Genomic DNA, 22128 nt, shown 5'->3' on the forward strand with positions numbered 1-22128 from the left:
GGTTGTGGTGAGCCGAGATCGCGCCATTGCACTCCAGCCTGGGTAACAAGAGCGAAACTCCGTCTCAAAAAAAAAAAAAAAGAATAACCTGCACAGAAGCTACTTAGCAGAGCCCAATCCTCCCAAGATTCTAGAGGCTTATTCCATGTAGCACTTAGTTCACTCCAAAGACCTTCCAGCCTGTGCCATCAACTTCCATTGGAAAAAGCCTTATGACATTTTTCTCTAGATGTGTTTTAAAATTCCCCATACTTCCTTACCAGATATCTCATTTATTTCCTTTGTGTTGGCCTTGGTCCTGGAATAAAAGCTCTCATAAGTAATCTATTTGTTTTTAATCTAATGAATACCAGAGTGACTATGCATTTATCATGTTTCCGTTTGTTTTAGCTGCTAAAGAGCTCAAAGCCCAAATCTGGTCCAGGTTCATATGTTCACACGGCTTTATGACACACATTTTGTGGAAGTCTATGATGTCTGGTTTAGTCTACTTTGTATTTCCTTACCTGTCTTCCTTAATATATTATGTTTTCATTCATTAATCCATCCATCCATCAATCCATTCATCCATTCATCCATCCGAGCCAATGCCCTACCTTCATCTCCAAACAAATTAAATAAGATTCTAGATATAGAGGGGCAAGAATAGGATATTTTGAGTGTTTTCCAGATTTAAACATACAGAGTGGAGAAGCACTGATTTAAATTTTACATGTTTGCCATTCAGTATTTCATGACATTCTACTGTCCAAAGGATGTATTTATAATTTACATTGAAAAGGTAAGGAAAGATCTCTTTACAAATAACATAATTATGTGCATGTAATGTATAAAATGTCTTCCAGCCTTTACAGAAAGGTACAACTACAGAGTGAAAGAATGCTCTTGCAGAAGAATATGGTCAGATGGCATTCTCAGTATGATGTGGGACAACAGAAAGTCCCCTGGAATGTTCACCCAGGCTTTATCTCATCCTTCTTCAGTGACTGAGGCTGGGGTTTAAATGTCATCTCTGTTACTGAATTCCCAGGGCTTGGCATGGTGCCTGGTACATAGCATACACTCATGAAGTATTTGTTCATGAAATGAAATGTTTCCTGTGGGTGTGATTTATCCTGTATGCCAGTGTAAATTTATTTGTATGTATCTTCATCAGTCTTCAGCAATCTAGACAAACATAAAATACAGAAAATACATAAACTCGAAGTCTTATATGAAAGAACAGTCATCTGCCAAATGTTAGTTTCCTTAGCCAATAATGTAGGTGAGTAAAAAGATGGCTATTTTTACTACAGAGTGGGAAACTGAGGCAAGGAAAAGGAGAATTTATTCATATTCAGAACCTGGTATCAGTTTTAGAATATAATTTATAACCTCCTGACAGAATCCCCACTGAATCCATGGCAAATTTTCAATACTCAAAATAACCCCAAGTTGGAAGTATTTTTGATAAAACCTGAAGGTGTTAAATTCTGGTTTACTATAAAAGAACATAAAATATTATCCGAGCAAGAAAAATACATTTGACAACTGAGTCAGACCATTTTTTCATGGGAAATCTAGCAAAAAAAACATATAAAAAACTGGTAGTGGGAGTATATTTCAGAAACAAATCTGTTTTTTTTTTCTTAACTGTAGCTATCAGGCAATTAATGCTTACATGAATGAACAGTAGCTCTTGGGACATCATGATCAAATCAGTTATGAGCCTATCCTATTGTGTGATTTCTCTACAGCAATCACATTACAGCAAGTGGTCCTGCCACTTTTCTACTCAACTTCTATCTCTTCCTCACATCTCTGAGATAGCTGACATTAATGTGATCAACTTCATGACACTCAAAGTGATACAACTCAAAATTTGTAGAATGAAACAAGCAAGCACATAAATAAAAAAAATAAATAAAATACATTGGCAGGAGGTAGGTCTTTTTAACTGAAGTCAGATTCCCTTTTATTCTCTGGGTGAAATTATTAGTATGGATGAAATTTTCCCACAATGAGAAAAAGGAGTTGAGAACAGTTATTTTGTACACATTCACAGGTTCCAATGACAGCACGTATACAGAGAATTCGCTTTTCAGGTCTTAGATTTGACATTTACTAGGCTTCTAGACTAGTACAAAGCAAGAGATGTGTGGTTCTGTTCTGTTTCTTTTGGGTTCCCATGTCAGACTCTCTGCGGTGTTAGGGCTTGCGATAAAAACAGCCAATAGCAAGCAGCTAAGAGTTAAGACAGAATACAGCCCTCAAGATCCATAAATTTCCTTCCTCCCAGTAGAGAGCTGGTTCTATCCCACACTGCATGTCCATACAGTTTGGGGGAAATACAATGATGTCTTTATTTAATTTGCCTTCCTGAATAATGATACTATGGGGTCTCAACTTAAAATTGCATTGGACTAATTATCTTGATATAATTTTCTGAAATGCCTACTTATACTACCTACAACCAGAGAGAAGGAGAGAGAGAAAAGATAGAAAAGAGAGAGAAACTGACCAGAAAACCCAAAATATTATTGAATTTTGACTAGTCAAATCTCAGTTCTATACAAGAACAAAAGAAAGGTGCTTCTAGATATTTAAAAACTTAGAAGATGTTCCCACTTCCTGAAAATTTTAGTCAAAGAAAAAACTTCAATCAACATCAAAAACTCAAAAATGAGGAAAATATATAAATGAGTAGTTCTTTTCATATTGTAAATCACAATATTCAGTATCAGAATACTCAAAATAGAAAGATCAAATATGAGACAATATTACATTATGACCCCAATTTATCTTATACATATGTACAGAAAAGCAAAATACAAAAAATTACATTGGAATTTTACTAATAGTGATATATGTTTGGAGAGTTAATAATTTTCATTTTCTTTTATATATATTTTTTATATTTCAGCATGTGTAACTTAAACACATTAGTCTAATACCAGAAAAATAAATGTTAAAAAAGTACTAAATACTGAATGGGATTAATCAATATCGATCAGATTTGAAAATTATGTTCATGTATCTTTAATTGGGAATAGTGATTTTTAACTCTAAGGGCAATAAAAATATTTATTTAATCTTTCCTAATAATTATCAGTTCTCGCCTGCCTAGTTTTATAATCAGGTTGGTTAACAAAATCAAGACTAATTTCAATGCATTTATTAACATACGTATTCAAGTGCCCCATTGAGGGCAGCCTTCGGAAATTAGGGTCATCTGGGAAAAAAAAAGAGCACTAAACAAAGCAGCCGCCACCAACAAAAAACAGGTGTGCATTCGATCTTTTATTAGCACCAGCCAACCAGTAACAACATCACTGAGCTGCTGAGAATGTTATAAAATATTAGTTATAGGTTGGTGTCTTACTAACTTTGTATTCAAACCTCTAACCTTCTTTTCCAATTTGTATAAATAGCGGCTACTACTTAGGCACCAACCTTGTGCAGGCTCCTTTCTTAGTGCTTTATAGGTATTATTTCTATTCTTCACCTCAATTCTGTGATGTACATTATCATCTGCAAAGTGAATCTCAAAGAACCTTATCTGAATTTGCCAACAAACAAACAAACAAACAAAACATATGCAAGTCAAGACTCAATTTTCTCTCCTTCCCTGCTAACTGAAATGTGCCCTGATAACCAAACTATTCTCCCACAAAATATCCATAACCCTAGGCTCTGTGCCTTTGCACAACCCCTTTCTCCTTGTTCTTATTTCTAAACACAACACCTCCTTCAGGTCTCAATCTCAGGAGTCCTGCTACCTGATATCTTCCCAAACACCCAAGCAGGGCTACAGACAACTACTTTGTGCTTTTGAAATATCTCTATCCCCATACCTGTGACATTTAAAAATTATTAGCTGTTTATTTGCCTGTTCTTTTTAAAGGGCCAGTTTTCCCCTGAAACTGTCAAATGCTTCCCCAGGTGATTAGTTTCAGAAGGTAATTTTGGAAAGCCAGATAATTGCAAACAAATTATTTTGAAGTACCTCTTTAAACTGCATGTTGTCAGAAATTGAATTTTCAAGTGTAATGAGTGTAATTGATTATAAGAGAGTGTTTCTTTGGAGATGATGCAGTAGCTGCCATTGCTACTTGCAATGCCTGCCAACAGGGAGGATTCAAATGTTTAAAGCATTTGAATGAACTAGGAGAGGGTATGTTTAAAATATGGAAGAGGTGTTGGCTCCCTCCACAGCTCAGGGTGCAACATCTGTCCTGAAATAATAAGGGTTCAATTATGCCCTAAAAGTGCCATAAATATAAACCCCTTGCCTCACCTGAAGTGAGCAGCCACTTGAACAGAATTTTATAGATAAATCACAAAATTGGACAGAATTTTGTGGACAAGCCTTTGAATAACTACAACAGTGAGGCTGTTTCTTTCCTACACTAGAAGCAGAACCCCCAGCCCCCACCCCAATGTATGGAAACCAAGACTGCCAGAACATGTTCTCACCTGCCATCCCCACCCTTCTCACCTGGTGTACTGACACCAGGAGGGTAAAAATGTGAGATGTTGTATTTGGGGAGGGGATGTTGTGTTTGGGAAGGGGATGTTGTATTTTCATCTGATGTGAGGGCTTAGGGCAGGCGTCCCCAAACTTTTTACACAGGGGGCCAGTTCACTGTCCCTCAGACTGTTGGAGGGCCGCCACATACTGTGCTCCTCTCACTGACCACCAATGAAAGAGGTGCCCCTTCCTGAAGTGTGGTGGGGGGCCGGATAAATGGCCTCAGGGGGCCGCATGTGGCCCGCGGGCCAGTTTGGGGACGCCTGGCTTAGGGCTTAGGCTGGTGGTGCTAGTGACAAACTCAAGGCTTTGACTGAATTTCCATTCTTCGTTTGAATGAAACTCTGTAGTAATGTCTCTCCCCTTCCCCTGCCACAAGACTATGAGCTTTGAGGGTGGGATGTCTGTTACTCATCTCTGTACCCTGGGCACTGGGCACAGCCTGGCACATAGTAGGCACACAATAGAGGTTAGCAAAAACTGACTCTTGTTGAAGGTTCACCTCCATGAAGCTCACTGGGAACAGTCCCCTCACTGAGCTCCCACAGCCACCAATGTCTGTGTCCCTACCTAGAATCAGGCATCACAGTACCAGACCTCTTATCTCAGATTTGTACTACCTGTGCACATCGGGCCTCCATCCCTAGTAAGATCATGTAGTACATACCAATCATGGAGTACATGCACAGTAGTCACAAATGCACATACGAACAAAGGAAGCTAAGCTTCCAAAATCATACAGATTTTCATCTTTTTCTGCTGATATTACCAAGGGCCTCAACTTTTAGTTTTGATGATGTCTGCTTCAGGGAACTTCTGCTTACTGACAATTTACCGTCATCTCAGAAGATCAGCTATATGGTTTGAGCAATGAGTGAGGGGAAATTGAGAATATGAAAGGAATATAAAATGCATATAAGAAAATTAAAGCTCCTTATATTCCAACATAATGGCCAAAGCAAGGTGGCTATTAGTGGGTCTTCACTTACGTAAAAGAAGAAATTAAAGCCTCACAGCTGTGCCACATGACATCAAATGAAAATGACAAGATGGTTTAGCAGAAACCAAGAAATAAACCCCAGCTCCTGTAGAGTCTTCATACCAGAAAAAGGAGTTTAGTCCCACAGCATCAAGAGCATGATGCCAGGAGCCCTACAGGTCTGCTGTATTTTTTTTTTTTTTTGAGACAGAGTTTCGCTCTTGTTACCCAGGCTGCAGGCTGGAGTGCAATGGCGCGATCTCGGCTCACCGCAACCTCCGCCTCCTGGGTTCAGGCAATTCTCCTGCCTCAGCCTCCCGAGTAGCTGGGATTACAGGCACGTGCCACCATGCTCAGCTAATTTTTTGTATTTTTAGTAGAGACGGGGTTTCACTATGTTGACCGGGATGGTCTCGATCTCTCGACCTCGTGATCCACCCGCCTCGGCCTCCCAAAGTGCTGGGATTACAGGCTTGAGCCACCGCGCCCGGCCTAGGTCTGCTGTATTTTATCATGCACTGATTGTTAGATATTACGAATATCAAAAGATGGTAGATTCTAATACTCGGCAATTAGAATCTGCATCGTGAGCAACTGTGCTTTATTTGCAACACACATAACTCAGGGAGTTCAATCTTGTTTTTATGAGTGGGTACTGAATTGGTTTGGACAGGTCTGTGGTATGTTACCTTTGGGCACCTTGGCTCTCCATCTCTCCCGATTAATGTGCACCACTTCGGTCCAAGTAGCTTTAAAGCTCTTATAGTCAATGGGGATGACGGAATTGTTGATTGGGGCACTTCCCTCTGAACCAGAGCTCTTGACACCTGATCGCTTGGCATCTGACGAGCTGATGCTATTCAAACTGGAGAACAAAAAAAATGATACCAAAGAAGAGAGTTAGTGTTTGGAAAATGTCTTCCAATGAGCAAGCCCAGGGGAGGAGTGGTTAGCACTCATCAAGTTATTGCTGTGAAATTTCTGGGTCCTGATGTTTATAATTATTCTATTTTCCACATATGACAGGTGGGAAATTCTGAATTTTCATCAGGAAAAATATCAGCATTGCAGTCTCAAGAGTCTCTATAGTCTTCATATTTCTTCTTTGCTAATTGGCTTCTTCTTTTTTCCCAATAACCAGAATCCCCTCACGTGAATTTTCTCTGCTCTATTCTCTGAAACCGATCACTTTGAACTGGGACATCTACTTAATTCCACAGTTCACCCACCTGCTTCCACACTGACCGCTTTTCCAAGTTACCTAGCAACTTGCTCTTCTTTCTTTGCAGCTCTGCCCGTCCCCTGCAAGGGTCTTTCTGATCCCAGGATCCCCAAGTCCAGGAGAAGTGATAATTTCCTTAAGTTGCTGGGAGAAGATGGAAATGCAGACAGCATGGAGATTGTGGGAGACTAGTCATGCAAAAGACCTTATGGGCAAGTTCGTAAATATTAAAAAGTACTGTCTCTCTGGAACACTTCAGAGAAGTAACTACTGCTACAAAGCAGCTAAAGCAGTGACGGTAGGAATACAAATTCATGATGGACTACACAAGCAGAAGATGCTTCAGCCAGTGCCTGAGGAGCTGTGAGGCCATGGGGACTCTGGCAGAGGGCTCCGTCCTCCTTGTTAGCAACCTTAAGAGGGTCCATTCATCTGAAGCATCCCTGGGGTCCCCCTGTCCTAACATTTGTCTTTCTTTACTCCTTTTCCTGCTCTTTGCTTCTCCTTTTCCTATTCATTCCATTTCTCTTCCTTTTTTTAATGACAAATCCCAATGTTTTATTAGAACAGGGAGATTAGTAGTAGAAGCAATAGTAGTAGTATATCTAATAAAGATTAAGAGTTAGCTTTATCGTAGCTAGCACTTCCTCTGTTCTAGACCCTGTTGTAAGGATTAACATAGATTGAATAACTTATTTAATCTTCGCAGCCACCTCTGAGTATTGTAATACACGTTTTCTCAGATGAGGGAAGTGAGACAATTTGCCAGAGATTTCACAGCTAGCAAATGATGAGGTCAGGAGTTTTTACTCTGGTATTCTGACTCCAGAGCCTGTACTCCTTAACTACTGATCTACCCTTGATATAATGATGTGGTGGTAGAAGGTGATTTGAAGCTTTTGATTCTTTTTCTCTACTTTGTTCTTTGTGCAAACCTTGAAATGAAAGTCAGTTTCCTTCCTTGGTAAGTACTCTTGATGAGTGGTGCTGTCTTTGTGGAGTATTACAAGAGCAAAAACTGTCTGGGCACAGCAGGTAAACATGCAGCAAGTGGGGTGGTGGCGGGGCAGCACCAGGTGCCTGCTGTTATGATTTAGACGTTGGTCACTCCTTACAGTTTAGCCTTGATAGTACGAGTAATACAATTTCAACTCTTCTGATAAAAGGAAAGAAGTAGACAAACTTTTACGAGAAGGAGCTAAGGCAAATGTCTGTGAAATACCATCCCCATCCCCTGCAAAAGAAGAATTCTATCCTCATCGACAGGCCAACCTCACCCCCAAGCCCTCAAGCTTCCCCACTGACCTCGAACGCCTCTGTCCTGTCCCGCCAGTTTGAGAAGTTTCATCGATTAGTGGGCTCACAATCTTCTCGGTCATGTCCGTAAGCACAGTGAAGGTGGGTTCCACGATGAAATCAATGAAACCTGAAGATAAACAGCAATGCTTCAGAGAAACCACATATTACCCTAGGCCTTTCCATACTTTCCAGAAGAAACTGATCTGGAAGCTCCAGATCAGATCATAAGAGAATGTGTTGATCTTAATCATTTTATATATTTCTTGATTTGAATATTACATGTCAGTTTCTTTTCTCCTACATAGCTTCCTATGACTTTTCAGGATAGTCCAATAAAGTGCTTAAGAAATACATACTCAACACCCACTACAGAACAAGCACTGTGATAGTAGCTGTGGAAAAGACTAAGAATGAATAATACAACCTGCCTGAAGTTAAGACATTTGAGCTGACCCCTTAAGAATGGGTGGAGAGGACTCAATGTCTAAGATAGCCTGCTTCCTTTGCTTGCATCCTGCAAACTATTTCCCTCATCCTATTTACTGTAGCAAATATCTCCTTAGTTGATGAGACTGTTTATCTCCCTTTAAAACTCTACCTATCCTGAATGGTCTGTCATTGTCTGCCTTTAAAATCCTTCCTCTTTTTCTTCCTCTATTCTGTAGATAATGATGGGGCTAAGTTATACTCAAAAGTGAGTTATGCTCACTTTAAAAAATACTTCCTCAGTACTTTGGAGAAAATACCAAACAAAAATGCCATTTTAAAAGAGGTGTATTTTTTCTTTTAGAATGTAAGCTTTTCAAGAGCAGAGACAATGTTTTCTGTATGTTCTATTGTGCCTAGTACACTGTAAATGCTCAATAAATACTGATGATGGGAGGCAGTGAGTCTTGACGATAAGGGTGAGAAACTGAAATCCCAAATACTGTTTTGTTGCTTGTTTTATTGTGACCTAAGATTAAATTGGGAAATATTGGCCTTTTTGGAAAATTGTCCCCAATATTACATTCAAATAAAAGTGCAATGAAAGAAAAAAAAAAACCAGAATGGGTAGAGAGGAAGATGTGGCTATTCACTCTGGGCAGTGAGAATGGAAAAACCCAAGTGAGAGAGATGACAGGATGTAAGATGTATCTGGGGACTGACTCGGGAGTAGGAATCTTTTGGACTTAGGGAAGGAAAGCTTGAGAAGGCAGATTATTGACAGCTCTAGGAAGAAAGGCTCCTAAGTGTTCAGATAAAGGGTTAGGACTTAGGTAGACATTGGAGGCTCCTGGAGATGTTTGGGCAGCATACTCATAAGAGTTTTTAAATTGTTCTTTAGAAAGTTAATCTGGCAAGATAGATAAGAAGGAAGAGAGCAGGAAGGGAGAAGGATGAGAAAATCATTTAGAAACTATTGCAATTGCTCAAACAAAAGATAAAGAAGGCCACTCTAAGGTGGAAATGCAAAGCAGGCACCGATACCTGCACAGCGGGAGGAGGTACTGCCTCCATATGGGATCTCCCAAAGACACCTCAAGAATGTTGCCGGGGAAAGACAGTGGGCTCAGTTTCAGATTTGCTGATTTTGAGGTATAGGGGGCATATCTGGATGGGAGAGGGCAAACAGAGTTGGAAGAAACAGGATTGGAAACTAGAGGAGGGCTCAGACCTACAATTATACCTTTGTGAGATCACCATGATAGAGAGATGGCTGAAGTTGGGCTATAGCGATTGTCCTAACAGCTCAGACACTCAAATGTTCTGTAACAATCAAGAGTAAAAATAGGGACTGAAGCTAGTGGGGATGGTGGTAATTCATTACACAGCCACATGAAAATTGGAAGCAAACTAAATACCAACCGGAGGAAATGTTGCCCATTTCCCTTTGAAGAGTGTGTTTGGAAATGTATGAATGCATATTTAGTTTTTACAATGGCCCAAGTAAGGGTGATGCTGGCATTAATGCTCAGCAGTAAAGGATGTTAAAAGTCCTACAATGTAATTGATAAAACAAGAACTATCCCAACCAAATATCAGTGGTATGCTTATTAATAAGGAAGCAGTGATAATCAAGTGTGTATTATGGTTAATTACAGTGTAATTTTAAGCTGAAACTGAAGTGTTTGATAACACCATTTTTGCCTTTTTTTTTCCTGACAAATTAAGCTCAACATGTTCAAACCTGAACTAACTCATCAGCTTCCCCACAACCTTTGTAAATGGGATAATGGTCCAACCACTTAATCTAGAGTTGTACCTTTATCTTAGCTTTGCGTTCAGCCAAATCTTTGACACTTTATGTACCACCTCTCTTCTGAAGAGACCAAGTATGTCACTGTCCAGTTCTCCATGAACAAGCCACATTCCAGGGAGAAGAATCGAGAAAGTGGCTCCATCAACCCAATCAAGCAGAGCCATGAACACAACATGGCAGAATGGAGCCAGTTCCCCAGCCAAAGAACCACTAGGAACATCTGTGCTTAGTTCTACATGCTTCCTGCTTTGGTGCTTCCTTCTATCCAAAGAGCTTGCAAACACGTACCTACTTGTGACTGAGCAACCATAGTGGACTTTCGGTCACACAGAGGAGAAAAAGGCAGCCCCAGCTCTGCTTCTCTGTCTCCCTAGAAAAATAAAAGGTCATAGTAAATTAAGAAACAGTAGACTGAGTCATCCAGATTCCATTTAGCAACTTCCACTGTCACGGAGGCCACTGGTCTTTATTTTAATTATTACAATTACATTATATTACCTTATGAATATTTAATTATTAAATTAAAATATATACCTTATATTATTACAATAAAATAAGTCTTTATGGAGGCTGCCTCTCTACATAAAAGACAACAAAAGGCTGAAGCCCTCTGGGATCCACTAGTTCCACCCAACTGTAAAGCTCATGCTCTTGTAAAGAAAGCCTCATTGGGCAGTACTAGGGCCTCCATGGAAAATAAGGCAACGGGCAGCATGTCATGTGGCCTGGAGCCAGCACTGCAGGCAGAATTTCTGTGTTTTTTCATGTCATCCTAAGTCAACCTGTGGCCTTTGTTTAGTTAGTGAACTCCTCTTAGTGTGGGTAGTGTCTGAAACTAAAATTCAAACTGGACTGATTCAGATAGATTCTCCTAGTGCCGCCTAAAGACACATGTTTGGAGCAAGTGCTTCTGGCATCTAAGCCTCAGAGGTCAGTCCATAATGAAAAGTGAACCAAAAAGAGCCAGAATAAGTGATTGCTTGTGTCTATAAATTTAGACGACAATAAAACACAATTGTCTGACCAATATATTCTCAATCTCACCAAAAGGTATCCCCATAATAAGCAAGTGCTATGGAAAGTCTAAATAATGATAGAGATGTTTTTTAAAAACTTGGACCACAGGCTTAATACTTGTCATACACCCAGAGGAAAGGGAAAAATATGTCACCCTTTTTACACTAGTAAAGCTGTGCTAATTCATTTTACTGGCTCTGGATAATAGCTACTGACTTGTACTTGAATCCTATCTTTCTCCTACTAGATGTGTGATAGATCATAGGTGGGTTATTTTTCTTCCATACATTTCAGTTTTTATCACTTGTTAAATGTGGGATAGTAATCTCTACCTTATAGGGTTATAAGGATAAAAGAGAACAATGTACGTAAATGAATATAAAGAACTACTGTTGTTTCCCAATAGGTGGTTCTAATATTTTAGGTCAAGATTTGAGAAATGCTAAGTGAATTTGTTCACCTAATACACTCTGATTGTAGTAAGTACTGTCAATAAATTAATATAATAGCAAATAAAGGGTAGTAACAACCTTCAAGCAGGCCTGGTTCATAACTGAATGATTCTTCCTTCTAAGGCATGCTACTGAAGAGAACGGATGCTAGCTCACATGTAGCGTCAACTGAAAGGACGGAAAAGGAGTGTGTGTCTGAGGAAGCTGAACAGTAGGGTCACAGTGGAAGCTGGGGATATCCAAGTGTCTCTGGAATAGTCTTAAGTGGCTCAGTTCCTTCTGCACCCTCTTCCTGTATAGATACCCCAGGGGACACAATAGCTTCTTTATTTCAAGTATGCTCTGCTGAAAACTGCTCTGTCTCTCAAGTGGCATGATAAAAATGATTTCTTCCTGATTTCTATCTAGGTGGTATGTAGAAAAGGAAGCATATTTATAACATAAATTCTAGTGATGTAGATGGTTTGGTGGGATAGTTCAGCTAAAACAAATAAAACCCTTTATATTCCCATGTAGCAGGGATACAAATTGTTCTGTCAGTACATTTTAATAGGGAGGGTGTGAACACTCTCCATTTGACTATTAAAGGATAAACACTAACTTGGATTTCATTACTGAACAATAACCTGATATTAAAAAACTCCTAAGTTCGTGAACTTGTCCATACTCAAATATACACATAATTTATATGTTTTGTATTTAATTAAGCTGTGTACACTCAACTATTAAAAGCCTACTTTTAAACAGAAGTAATTGAATTCCCTTTGGAAAACAGATATGAATTGAAAACAAATAATGCTGATAATAACGTAGAGAAACAAACTTCTGATGGATCCTACTTGAGTAATAACACAACACCGTATGACTATATAGCTATAGCTTAAAATTATTCATATACTTCCCTCTTTATTGAAAAGGTCAACATTTTCAAAAAAGGGCAAAAGTCTTTATTTACAAAGGATTTTTTTAAACTCACTCATTTTTTTTCTTCCAGGAAAGCCAATAAAAATAAATATCATTCTAGTGGTATGGGTTAAGATAACTCCACCTAATAAAGTCATGTAGTTGGTAAGCAGAAGGAAGATAATGAATTGTTGAATAAATGAAAAGAACAATTTGGTTAGAAACACTCCAGTTCCTTTGGCCACTCAGACATTTATGACAGACAGACTAAAGAGAGCAATTAGGCAGGTAGCTGTTCACTAAACTCCCATCCTTCTCCTCCTCCATTTCCTGTCTAAACAGCTAGACTCCATTGCCCAGAATCACTGCCAGTTAGTGATCAATAACAGAATAAGAGAAGGGATGCATTTCTACCACAGTTCAGGCTGACATGTCTTATTCCTATTTCTCCATACTTTCCTCGGTTTGCTGGCTTGATGTAGACAAGCAGAAATACAAGGTAGATGGCAGAGTATGGTCTAAAACAGGCATCCCCAAACTTTTTACACAGGGGGCCTGTTCACTGTCCCTCAGACTGTTGGAGGGCCACCACATACTGTGTTCCTTTCACTGACCACCAATGAAAGAGATGCCCCTTCCTGAAGTGTGGCAGGGGGCCAGATAAATGGCCTCATGGGGCCATACGGGGCCCGCAGGCCGTAGTTTGGGGATGCCTGGTCTAAAATCACTGACTATTATAGAACCACCTGCCAATCAAGAAACATACATCCTATTCCTCACATGAGTGAGTGCAAAACTTCCATTTATGTGTGCTGCTATACATTTAGGGGTTTGTTTGTTATGGTAGCTATATGTAGGCAGCAAACCATTCAAAAGAAACAAGCATTCCATCTGTATTGGAAGTTTACAGAGAAGATAGAATCTATCAATGTGAGAGGTTCCAAAGACATTTAGGTAATATCTCAAGTGAGTCATTTCAGGTGAAATGAAGAAAAGGGAAATGTTTGAGAAAGCAACAAAAAAATCAGATGAAACAAAACACAGTAATGCATATTCTTCTTTCCCAGGGGAAGCAGGCACAAATACAACACAGAAGAAAGACACTGTAATGTTGGATTTAAGATAGCATAGTAAAGTTTCAGCTCTTTCAGAAATTAGCAGCTCAAAAATAAGGAGGGTAAGAAACAAATGCAATCACACATCCTAGGGAAAATCTGTAATTTCAAATAAAACTATATGATAAAGGACTGCCAAATGCTGTAAATATCAGAGAGGAATGAGGAAGATGCCAAGAGGGCAGGTAGAGAATAGACATTGAATTGCAAGAGGCCCTACAACTGCTGTTCACTATAGTCTTGGAAAAAGTAAAGGGACACACAACCCCCCCACACACACACACCATGCACACACCACTTCATAGGACCCTCATAATAATCCAAGGACAATTCTAGATAGCTTAGAATACTATTGCTCTGATTGCCCTGTAGTACAAATCTGCAAATAGTTGGTCTGAAATAAATACATTTCACCCACAGATGGTAAATAATAATAATAAAGTGAAGAAGAAAAGAAGGGAGGAAAAAAGGGGCAAAAGAAAGAGTAGAAGGAGGAAGAGGACAAAGATGATGGAGAAGACGAAAAAGGTGGAGAAGAGGAGGAAGGAAAAGAGAAAAAAACAGCAAAGAGAGGAGAAGGAAGTATTATACCATCAGCAGCAGAAGCAGGAATAAAGAACTTCAGACAAACAATAGATGGGGAATGTTTGTCAGAAAAATAGTGCCACTATTAACAGAAGGAAGCTCCTGAAATTATCAAGAACAAGAGCTCAGGGGAATGGGACCTATCAGAGCACAGGAAAGACACTGAAAAGAAAATCAGAACAGTCACATTAAAGCAGATTGTGCTGGAAGCATCTTAGAGAACTGAATCAATAAAAATAAAAATACCAATGAAGGCACTATAAACAAAAAGAGAAACAATAAAACAATCAGATAATTTCACAGAGAAAAAAGGAAAAAACTCACCAACACATGTAATAAATAAAAATGGGAAAACTACCACAGACACAGATTAAATTAAAAGAATTTTAAGAGATGTTTGCAAAATATAAAATTATACAACAACAGAAATAAAATGAGGATCACAGTTTTCCCAACATGATGGATTTACCAATGAGGTGAACTTATACTTCTTTGCAGTCAATTTTTCACCAAAAAATGCCCTGAGGCAGTGGATTGGATTTTGTAAATTATGGTTATAAAACTGAAGATGTAACTTACTCTCTTAGTAAACCATGGAACCATCAGCATTCAGACTATCCCTTTATTTTAAAATACAACCCAACTTTTAAATGTAATTTTTAAAAAGAACTATCCAATTTAAAGTCTATAGTTAAGAGCTGAGGCAACGTTTCTCCTACATGCGTTACTATAGCTTATGGTATCTGGATTAAAATATTGAGTCAATAAAAATAATTTACTGAACTGTAATTACTAAGAAATAGTAATTACCAAAAAATACTTCCAGTCCAATGAGTTAACAGTCCCTTCCTAACAGGCAAAAAATTCAATATTGTTATTTTCATATTGCCTCCAGTATGTTTTCATTCAAGAATATGTATGTGCAAACAAGTTTTCCTTTACAATGAAAAAAAAAGTTCATGTGTTTAAGTAATTCATTTTTACTTTCTCATAATTAGAAAAAGAATCACTTTAATACTGTAAACTTATATGAGTTGGCTATTATCTACTCTTCAGCCATAGACCAATTACTCATAGCCATAGCGGGTGCGACATGGTTTGGCTGTGTTCCCACCCAAATCTTATCTTAAGTTGTAGCTCCCATAATTCCCATGTGTTGTGGGAGGGACCTGGTGGGAGATACTTGAATAATGGGGGCAGTTTCCCACATTCTATTTTCTTTTTTTTTTTTTTTTTTTTTTCTTTTTTCTTTTTTTTTTTTTTATTGCATTTTAGGTTTTGGGGTACATGTGATGAACATGCAAGATTGTTGCATAGGTACACACATGGCAGTGTGCTTTGCTGCCTTCCGTCCCCTCACCTGTATCTGTCATTTCTCCCCATGCTATCTCTTCCCACCTCCCCACCCCCCGCCCCTCCCCCATTTCCCCCCAACAGACCCCAGTGTGTAGTGCTCCCCTCCCTGTGTCCATGTGTTCTCATTGTTCAACACCCGCCTATGAGCGAGAATATACGGTGTTTGATTTTCTGCTCTTGTGTCAGTTTGCTGAGAATGATGGTTTCCAGGTTCATCCATGTCCCTATAAAGGACGTGAACTCATCGTTTTTGATGGCTGCATAATATTCCATGGTGTATATGTACCACATTTTCCCTATCCAGTCTATCATCGTTGGGCATTTGGGTTGGTTCCAGGTCTTTGCTATTGTAAACAGTGCTGCAATGAACATTCGTGTGCACGTGTCCTTGTAGTAGAATGATTTATAATCCTTTGGATATATACCCAGTAATGGGATTGCTGGGTCAAATAGGATTTCTATTTTTAGGTCCTTGAGGAATCGCCACACTGTCTTCCACAATGGTTGAATTAATTTACATTCCCACCAACAGTGTAAAAGTGTTCCTATTTCTCCACATCCTCTCCAGCATCTGTTGTTTCCCGATTTTTTAATGATCGCCATTCTAACTGGTGTGAGATGGTATCTCAATGTGGTTTTGATTTGCATTTCTCTGATGACCAGTGATGATGAGCATTTTTTCATATGTTTGTTGGCCTCCTGTATGTCTTCTTTTGTAAAGTATCTGTTCATATCCTTTGCCCATTTTTGAATGGGCTTGTTTGTTTTTTTCTTGTAGATCTGCTTTAGTTCTTTGTAAATTCTGGATATCAGCCCCTTGTCAGATGGGTAGACTGCAAAAATTTTTTCCCATTCTGTTGGTTGCCGATTCACTCTACTGACTGTTTCTTTTGCCGTGCAGAAGCTGTGGAGTTTGATTAGGTCCCATTTGTCTATTTTGGCTTTTGTTGCCATTGCTTTTGGCGTTTTGGTCATGAAGTCCTTGCCTACACCTATGTCCTGAATGGTTTTGCCTAGATTTTCTTGTAAGGTTTTTATGGTATTAGGTCTGATGTTTAAGTCTTTAATCCATCTGGAGTTAATTTTGGTGTAAGGTGTCAGGAAGGGGTCCTGTTTCTGCTTTCTGCACATGGCTAGCCAGTTTTCCCAACACCATTTATTAAACAGGGAGTCCTTTCCCCATTGCTTGTTTTTGTCAGGTTTGTCGAAGATCAGATGGTTGTGGGTATGTTGTATTTCCTGTGAGGCCTCTGTTCTGTTCCATTGGTCTATATCTCTGTTTTGGTACCAGTACCATGCTGTTTTGATTACTGTAGCCTTGTAGTATAGTTTGAAGTCCGGTAGTGTGATGCCTCCCGCTTTGTTCTTTTTGCTTAGAATTGACTTGGCTATGCGGGCTCTCTTTTGGTTCCATATGAAGTTTAAGGTGTTTTTTTCCAGTTCTGTGAAGAAGGTCATTGGTAGCTTGATGGGAATAGCATTGAATCTGTAAATTACTTTGGGCAGTATGGCCATTTTCACGATGTTGATTCTTCCTAACCATGAACATGGAATGTTTCTCCATCTGTTTGTATCCTCTCTTATTTCGTTGAGCAATGGCTTGTAGTTCTCCTTGAAGAGGTCCTTTACGTTCCTTGTTAGTTGTATTCCTAGGTACTTTATTCTCTTTGTAGCAATTGTGAATGGCAGTTCGTTCTTGATTTGGCTCTCTTGAAGTCTATTACTGGTGTATAGGAATGCTTGTGATTTTTGCACGTTGATTTTGTATCCTGAGACTTTGCTGAAGTTGTTTATCAGTTTCAGGAGATTTTGGGCTGAGATGATGGGGTCTTCCAGATATACGATCATGTCATCTGCAAATAGAGACAATTTGATTTCCTCCTTTCCAATTTGGATACCCTTTATTTCTTTTTCTTGCCTGATTGCTCTGGCTAGAACTTCCAGTACTATATTGAATAGGAGTGGTGAGAGAGGGCATCCTTGTCTAGTGCCAGATTTCAAAGGGAATGCTTCCAGTTTTTGCCCATTCAGTATGATATTGGCTGTTGGTTTGTCGTAAATAGCTTTTATTGTTTTGAGATACGTTCCGTCAATACCTAGATTATTGAGGGTTTTTAGCATAAAGGGTTGTTGAATTTTGTCAAAAGCCTTCTCTGCATCAATCGAGATAATCATGTGGTTTTTGTCTTTGGTTCTGTTTATGTGGTGAATTACGTTTATGGACTTGCGTATGTTGAACCAGCCTTGCATCCCCGGGATGAATCCTACTTGATCATGGTGGATGAGCTTTTTGATATGCTGTTGCAATCGGTTTGCCAGTATTTTATTGAAGATTTTTGCATCTATGTTCATCATGGATATTGGCCTGAAATTTTCTTTTCTTGTTGAGTCTCTGCCGGGTTTTGGTATCAGGATGATGTTTGTCTCGTAAAATGATTTGGGAAGGATTCCCTCTTTTTGGATTGTCTGGAATAGTTTCAGAAGGAATGGTATCAGCTCCTCCTTGTATGTCTGGTAGAATTCAGCTGTGAACCCATCTGGACCTGGGCTTTTTTTGGGTGGTAGGCTCTTTATTGCTGCCTCGACTTCAGACCATGTTATTGGTCTATTCAGGGTTTCGGCTTCTTCCAGGTTTAGGCTTGGGAGGTTGCAGGTCTCCAGGAATTTATCCATTTCTTCCAGGTTTACTAGTTTATGTGCATAGAGTTGTTTGTAATAATCTCTGATGATGGTTTGGATTTCTGTGGAATCTGTGGTGATATCCCCTTTATCGTTTTTTATTGCATCAATTTGGTTATTCTCTCTTTTCTTTTTTATTAATCTGGCTAGTGGTCTGTCTATTTTGTTGATCTTTTCAAAAAACCAGCTCCTGGATTTATTGATTTTTTGAAGAGTTTTTTGTGTCTCTATTTCCTTCAGTTCTGCTCTGATCTTAGTTATTTCCTGTCTTCTGCTAGGTTTTGAGTTTTTTTGATCTTGCTCCTCTAGCTCTTTCAATTTTGATGATAGGGTGTCAATTTTAGATCTCTCCTTTCTTCTCATGTGGGCACTCATTGCTATATATTTTCCTCTAGAGACTGCTCTAAATGTGTCCCAGAGATTCTGGTATGTTGTGTCTTCGTTCTCATTGGTTTCGAAGAACATCTTTATTTCTGCCTTCATTTCATTGTTTATCCAGTCAACATTCAAGAGCAAGTTGTTCAGTTTCCATGAAGCTGTGCGGTTCTGAGTTAGTTTCTGCATTCTGAGTTCTAACTCGATTGCACTGTGGTCTGAGAGACTGTTTGTTATGATTTCTGTTCTTTTGCATTTGCTGAGGAGTGATTTATTGCCAATTATGTGGTCAATTTTAGAGTAGGTGTGATGTGGTGCTGAGAAGAATGTATATTCTGTGGATTTGGGGTGGAGAGTTCTGTAAATGTCTATTAGGTTTGCTCGTTCCAGGTCTGTGTTCAGGTCCTGGATATCCTTGTTGATTTTCTGTCTGGTTGATCTGTCTAATATTGACAATGGGGTGTTAAAGTCTCCCACTATTATTGTGTGGGAGTCTAAGTCTCTTTGTAAGTCATTAAGAACTTGCCTTATGTATCTGGGTGCTCCTGTATTGGGTGCATATATATTTAGGATCGTTAGCTCTTCTTGTTGCAGTGATCCTTTTACCATTATGTAATGTCCTTCTTTGTCTCTTTTGATCTTTGTTGCTTTAAAGTCTATTTTATCAGAGATGAGAATTGCAACTCCTGCCTTTTTTTGCTCTCCATTTGCTTGGTAGATCTTCCTCCATCCCTTTATTTTGAGCCTTTGTGTATCCTTGCATGTAAGATGGGTTTCCTGGATACAGCACACTGATGGGTTTTGGCTTTTTATCCAATTTGCCAGTCTGTGTCTTTTGATTGGGGCATTTAGTCCATTGACATTTAGGGATAGTATTGTGATGTGTGAATTTGATGCTGTCATTTTGATGCTACCTGGCTGTTTTGTTGGTTAGTTGATGCAGATTCTTGATTGTGTTGCTGCTTTTTTACCATTTGGTGTGTTTTTGGAGTGGCTGGTACTGGTTTTTCCTTTATGTGTGTAGAGCCTCTTTCAGGAGTTCTTGTAGAGCAGGTTTGGTGGTGATGAAATCTCTGAGTGCTTGCTTGTTCACAAAGGATTTTATTTTTCCTTCACTTATGAAGCTGAGTTTGGCTGGATAGGAGATTCTGGGTTGAAAGTTCTTTTCTTTAAGAATGTTGAATATTGGCCCCCAGTCTCTTCTGGCTTGTAGGGTTTCTGCTGAGAGATCTGCTGTGAGTCTAATGGGCTTCCCTTTGTGGGTAACCCGACCTTTCTCTCTGGCTGCCCTTAGCATTTTCTCTTTCATTTCAACCCTGGTGAATCTGACGATTATGTGCCTTGGGGTTGCTCTTCTTGAGGAATATCTCTGTGGTGTTCTCTGTATTTCCTGGATTTGAATATTGGTCTGCCTTGCTAGGTTGGGGAAGTTTTCCTGGATAATATCCTGAAGAGTATTTTCCAGCTTGGATTCATTCTCTTCATCACATTCAGGTACACCTATCAGACGTAGATTAGGTCTTTTCACATAGTCCCACATTTCTTGAAGATTTTGTTCATTCCTTTTTGCGCTTTTTTCTCTGTTCTTGCCTTCTCTTTTTATTTCATTGAGTTGGTCTTCGACCTCTGATATCCTTTCTTCTGCTTGGTCAATTCGGCTGTTGAAGCTTGTGCATGCTTCACGAAGTTCTCGTGTTGCGTTTTTCAGCTCCATCAATTCACTTATTCTCCTCTCTATGCTGTCCATTCTCGTCAGCAGTTCGTCCAATCTTTTTTCAAGGTTCCTATTTTCTTTGCGATGGGTTAGAACATGTTCTTTTAGCTCATTGTAGTTTCTTACTACCCATCTTCTGAAGTCTGATTCTGTCATTTCATCACCCTCCTTCTCCATCCGGTCTGGTTCCCTTGCTGGTGAGGAGTTGTGATCCCTTTTAGGAGGAGAGGTGTTCTGGTTTCGGGAGTTTTCATCCTTTTTACGCTGGTTTCTACCCATTTTTGTGGGTTTATCCACCTGTTGTCTGTCTCTGTCCCAGGGAGTTGGAGCTTTATGAGTTTCCGTTGCACTACTGCTTTTTTTGATTTTTTTTTTTTTTTTCCAGGTCGGACCCGCCCAGCTAGCAGCAAGCCTAGCCTCTGCCTGCCCGCAGGGGCTTTGCTGAGCTGCTGTGGGCTCCGCCCAGCTGCCCTGAGCTCTTCCCTGTAGTCCTTTTTATATGGGCGTAGTTAGAACTGTCTGGGCAATGGTGGCCCCGCCTCTGTTATGGCGGACTCTCTCTGTTGTGGCAGGTTGCCTCGGCAATGGCGGGTTGCCTCGGCAACGGCAGCCTGCCTCCGTAGCGGTGGAGAGTCTCAGTAATGGCGGAAGCCCCTCCCCCACGGAGCCGGACCGTCCCGGTTCAGCTGTGCTTGGTTTGAAGGGCTCAACCCAGAGGGTTTCCAATTACTGTTTTTGTTTTCGTTGTTGTTGGGGGTGGAGGGGTGGGACCAACCGAGCCTGATCACCTGGCTCCCTGACTCAGAGTCTTTTCTTTTAAGTTGAACGACCCCGCGTTCCGGTCCCTTGTTGAAAAGGCGCCCGGATCTACCGTGCTGCGACTCACGGAGTCGGCTCGAACCGCGGCGCCGGCTCCTGGCGGATTTTTTGCCTAGGAGTCTCCTGGCCTGACTCGCTATTTCAGATGAATGGGCTATTCTGCCGTCTCAGGGCTCTGCTCGCCAGCTAAGAGGGCTCCCAGACCAGTGGCTTTTGTACGGAGAACCGCAGCAACAGGGAGTGGTCACAGCAGCCGCGCGGGCGGAATCAGCCCCGCGGGGGCCAAAACAGCCGCACCGGCTGGGACTGCGACGCTGGCGACCCCTCTGCCTGGGTATCTCCTGGTCTGTGGGCAATAAGAGTTCGTCTGGAAATGCGGCGTCCACTCACCCTCTGCACTTTCACTGGGAGCTGAAGTCCTGAGCTGTTCTTAGGCGGCCATCTTGAAAGTCGGATCCACATTCTATTTTCTTGATAGTGAATAAGTCTCATGAGAGCTGATGGTTTTACAAGGGGAAAACCCTTTCACTTGGTTCTCACTCTCTCTGTTTGCTGCCCCCCATGTAAGACATCCCTTCTTTCTTCCTTCGACTTCCACCACAGTTGTGAGGCCTCCCCAGCCACTTGGAACTGTGAGTCAATTAAATCTCTTTCCTTTATAAATTACCCAGTCTTGGGTATTCTTTATAACCAGTGTGAAAATGGATTAATAAAGTAAATTGGTATTGGTAGAGTGGGGTGCTGCTGTAAAGATACCTGAAAATGTGGAAGCGACCTTGGAACTAGGTAACAGGAAGAGACTGGAACAGTTTGGAGAGATAAGAAGAAGGTAAGAAAATGTGGGCAAGTTTAGAACTTCCT

The 22128-nt window shown here is 40.1% G+C and overlaps 1 protein-coding gene across 10 annotated transcripts in view; it reads right to left on the reverse strand.

The window, feature by feature from the left end:
• PDE1C (phosphodiesterase 1C) overlaps nucleotides 1–22128 on the reverse strand; it is a 572342-nt gene that overhangs the window by 78177 nt on the left and 472037 nt on the right. For 9 of the 10 annotated variants that reach the window (XR_012512203.1, XR_012512204.1, XM_074379661.1 and 6 more), the window contains 3 exons: nucleotides 10541–10622; nucleotides 8017–8137; nucleotides 6179–6354 (listed from right to left, as the gene is read on the reverse strand). Coding sequence is in view for 7 of the 10 variants with exons in the window: in XM_074379661.1 (XP_074235762.1) it covers nucleotides 6179–6354; nucleotides 8017–8137; nucleotides 10541–10622 (379 nt within the window). In the remaining 3 variants the exon portion in view is untranslated. Of the gene's footprint in view, nucleotides 1–6178; nucleotides 6355–8016; nucleotides 8138–10540; nucleotides 10623–22128 lie in introns of those variants that run through there. The other variant, XR_012512205.1, reaches the window with a different exon arrangement.

Source organism: Saimiri boliviensis, chromosome 10, assembly GCF_048565385.1.
Source record: "Saimiri boliviensis isolate mSaiBol1 chromosome 10, mSaiBol1.pri, whole genome shotgun sequence".
In the NCBI taxonomy this organism is placed as follows: domain Eukaryota; kingdom Metazoa; phylum Chordata; class Mammalia; order Primates; family Cebidae; genus Saimiri; species Saimiri boliviensis.